The sequence below is a fragment of the Carlito syrichta genome, unplaced genomic scaffold (genome assembly GCF_000164805.1).
Source record: "Carlito syrichta isolate Samal-C Ts95f unplaced genomic scaffold, Tarsius_syrichta-2.0.1 Scaffold309897, whole genome shotgun sequence".
NCBI lineage: Eukaryota > Metazoa > Chordata > Mammalia > Primates > Tarsiidae > Carlito > Carlito syrichta.
The window spans coordinates 160,895-164,345 of record NW_007253993.1 but is presented as its reverse complement, the minus strand read 5'-3'; the positions used below and the strand labels follow the sequence as shown (position 1 = coordinate 164,345).

Sequence of the window (3,451 nt, the reverse complement as noted above, 5' to 3'; positions counted from 1 at the left end):
CCAACTCAAAAAAAAAAAAAAAAAGATTTATTGTACAACTAATTATTGACTGCCTATTCTATTACCAGAAAGTCACTGAGATTTGTATAACTTAAGAAAGACACTCTAACACAGACAATTGTTTCTTATTCAGTATATATACACTTAGAACTAAAAAAAGTACTGTCTATCAGTTTGGTTTAAAATGTTTGTATATAAAAATAGGTGAAAAGTTTGGTAGTGGGCTTTACATTGAAGACTTTGGAGGAAGGGTCCAGGCCAGGAGGTTATAAGTCAATGGGGGTAGAAATCAGTAGAAATCTACAGTGGACAGATGTGAAAAAGTGCAGTGTGGACTGCACAAGGCAGAAAGCTTGCTGGCGGTAGTCTAATGGTGGAACTTTTGATCACTTTCAAGGGGCAACGACTATAGAAACCATGTGAAATGCATACGTGAAGATCAGAAGTATGGTGGCAAAGGCTATGAAGGTAAAACCCACAAAGGCGATATTAAACAGCAGGCGTGGATTCAGGTAACGTCTTTGTGATTCATGGAGTAGTTTCCTCTGACACCTTCCACTTCCTTTGGAAGCCCAAGAGACCAAGAACAAGTCTGTCATCCCTGCAGACATGACCTGGAGACATCACTTAAGATAGACTGAGGTTGAACTGAAACTTGGAAAAGAGTTATTTTTTCCCTTTAATTTTTATTTGAAAGATGTAGGGTAAAGTTCAGGGTGAGGCACATGAGTGTTCATCGTCCAGGTGAAGTTTGGTGCCCTTATTGGTGTGTCCTCCCCTCCCTCCCCGGCAGCGTCCCACTACTGCCAATCCTTTTCTTGTCGTGTTACGACAAATGTTTGGGATCCGCTTAGGAGTGAGTACATGTGATACTCAGTTCTTTGTTTCTCTGTGATAGATCGCTAAGTACTACAGACTCTAAATCCACCCGAGTTGCTGCGAGGTATTTTTGTTTTTGTTTTTCTTTATGGCTGCATAATAGTACAAGTGCATTATGTCTTTATATATTTCGAAGATTTATGTTAGAAGATTTATGTTAGAATTCTAAAATATGTTAGAATTCTCACTAGCTTTTTCTTGGCTACAAAACTTCATGGAAACTTTTGTAATCTTTCTCTGCTTCTGGTGATAGTGCAACTTTTGTAAGTTAAACCATGTTAATCTGTCTTGTCTGCCAGTCATCAGAATTAGGCAAAAGAAAAACATTTTCAGTAATATTGGGAATTTAACTAAAATAAAATGCAACATGCACAGTAAAATTGACAAAAACATTGAAATCCCTAATTCACTGAAAAGTATAATTTCTAGACTGTTGTTGATCATTTACAGAGCAGATAGCAGAAGGAAGGATTCAGAAAGGAAGGCAAGAGAATGAAAAGACAAGTGTCTATTTTTCTAAAAACCAATAAAAGTAGTTGTTCCATTTGAAGATAGAGTTTTGGGGTTTTTTTTGAGTTGGAGTCTCACTCTGTTGCCCAAACTGGAGTGCAGTGGCCGCTCCCGGCCACCGCAGCCTCGACCTGCTGGGCTCCGGCAATCCTTCCGCCTCAGCTTTCCGAGTAGCTGGAACTACAGGCGCGCGCTACCACACCTGGCTAATTTTTTGATTTATTGTAGAGATGAGGTCTCGCCAAGTTGCCCAGGCGGGTCTCGAACCCACGGGCTCAGGCAGTCCATTCACCTCAACCTCGCAAGGCGCAGGATTACAGGCTGAGCCACCGAGGCCGGGTTGAAGATAGAGTTTAAATGTGAATTTTTCTGATATTGACTACCTGATATTACTGAACTGGCATATTTGAGGAGGGCAAGACTTCTGTTCAAGAAAGACTTAAAAAGTCTGCCCAGTGCAGATTGAAAAGCTAATGAAATCCGTTGTCTTATTTTATTTTATTTTTTTGAGTTGGAGTCTCATTCTGTCGCCCAGGCTAGAATGCAGTGGCATACTCATGGCCACCGCAGCCTCAACCTGCTGGGCTCAGGCAGTCTTTCAGCCTCAGCCTTCCAAGTAGTTGGAACTACAGGCTTGTGCCACCATGCCCAGCTAATTTTATGATTTATTGTGGAGACGAACTCTCTCCATGTTGCCCAGGTTGTTCCAAAACCCATGGGCTCAGGAAGTCCTTTCACCTTGGCCTCCCAAAGTGCTGAGATTGTAGGCATGAGTCACTGCACCCGGCCTTCGTCTTAACTAAGATGTTTAGACTGTGGACCATCAGCCACACTTTTGGGCACTCACTGTCTAATCCCCTGAGAACTGGGTGACATTCCTAGGCCCTGAGGTAGGTACCTAGGTCTGTGAGTTCTATCTCTGCTGTTATCACACTCAAATGAAATCCTCTAAAGCAGGGGTTCACAAACTGCATTCCACATGCCAGAGGCGACATGCTGCCTCTTTGTAAATAAAGTTTTTTTGTTTTGTTTTTTTGTTTTTTGAGTTGGAGTCTCACTCTGTTACCCAGACTGGAGTGCAGTGGCCGCTCCCGGCCACCGAAGCCTCGACCTGCTGGGCTCCAGCGATCCTTCCGCCTCAGCCTTCCAAGTAGCCGGAATTACAGGCGCACACTACCACACCCGGCTAATTTTTTATTTATTGTAGAGATGAGGTCTCGCCAAGTTGCCCAGGCGGGTCTCGAACCCGCAGGCTCAGGCAATCCACTCGCCCCAGCCTCCCAGAGGCGCCGGATTACAGGCTGAGCCACTGAGCCCGGCTGTAAATAAAGTCTTATTGGAACACAACTGTGCCCACCGTCACTTCTTCCTTCGGTGTGTCCCACAATTTCAGAAGCTGGCTCTTTCAAAAGCCACTTTTGATCACACTGCATCTGCTATATTCCACACTTGGGGCTGGCTGCCCTTAGACCTTGCCCATTCAGTCTCAGACACTCTGCTCTGCTGCCCTCTCTCTTTTCTGTTAATTTTTATAATTTTATCATTTGAATAATAAATAGATGTACATTAGTAAATGGGATGCTTTAGCACTGTAAGGACAGCACTGAGTAGTTGTGACAAAAAACCTACAAAGTCTAAGTATTTACTCTCGCCCTTTGTGGAAAGGGTTTGCTGACTTCAGCAGCCCTCGCTGTATTATAAATCAGAACAACTTCTGTTCCTGTATTGGGCCACTGGTTTGCCCCCCCATGTTATTCCTTTCTAACTTCCTACTTGGCATTTTTAACTGGTGGGTAAGAGTAAATGTGGAGGCTGGGCTTGGTGGCTCAGCCTGTAATCCCAGCACTTTGGGAGGCCGAGGCGCGTGGAATGCCTGAGCCCGTGGGTTCGAGACCAGGCAAATTGGCAATACCTTGTCTCTACAATAAATCAAAAACTAGCTGGGTGTGGTAGTGTGTGCCTGTAATTCCAGCTACTTGGATGGCTGAGGCGGAAGGATCACTGGAGCCCAGCAGGTCAAGGCTGTGGTGGCCGGGAGCGTGCCACTGCACTCCAGTCTGGG

General features: G+C 44.5%; 1 protein-coding gene across 4 annotated transcripts in view; it reads left to right on the top strand.

The window, feature by feature from the left end:
* LYAR (Ly1 antibody reactive) overlaps nt 1–3,451 on the top strand; it is a 29,020-nt gene that overhangs the window by 11,803 nt on the left and 13,766 nt on the right. For all 4 annotated transcript variants that reach the window (XM_008068217.1, XM_008068219.1, XM_008068218.1 and 1 more), the window contains one exon: nt 398–512. In XM_008068217.1, the coding sequence (XP_008066408.1) occupies nt 398–512 (115 nt within the window). The remainder of the gene's footprint in view (nt 1–397; nt 513–3,451) is intronic.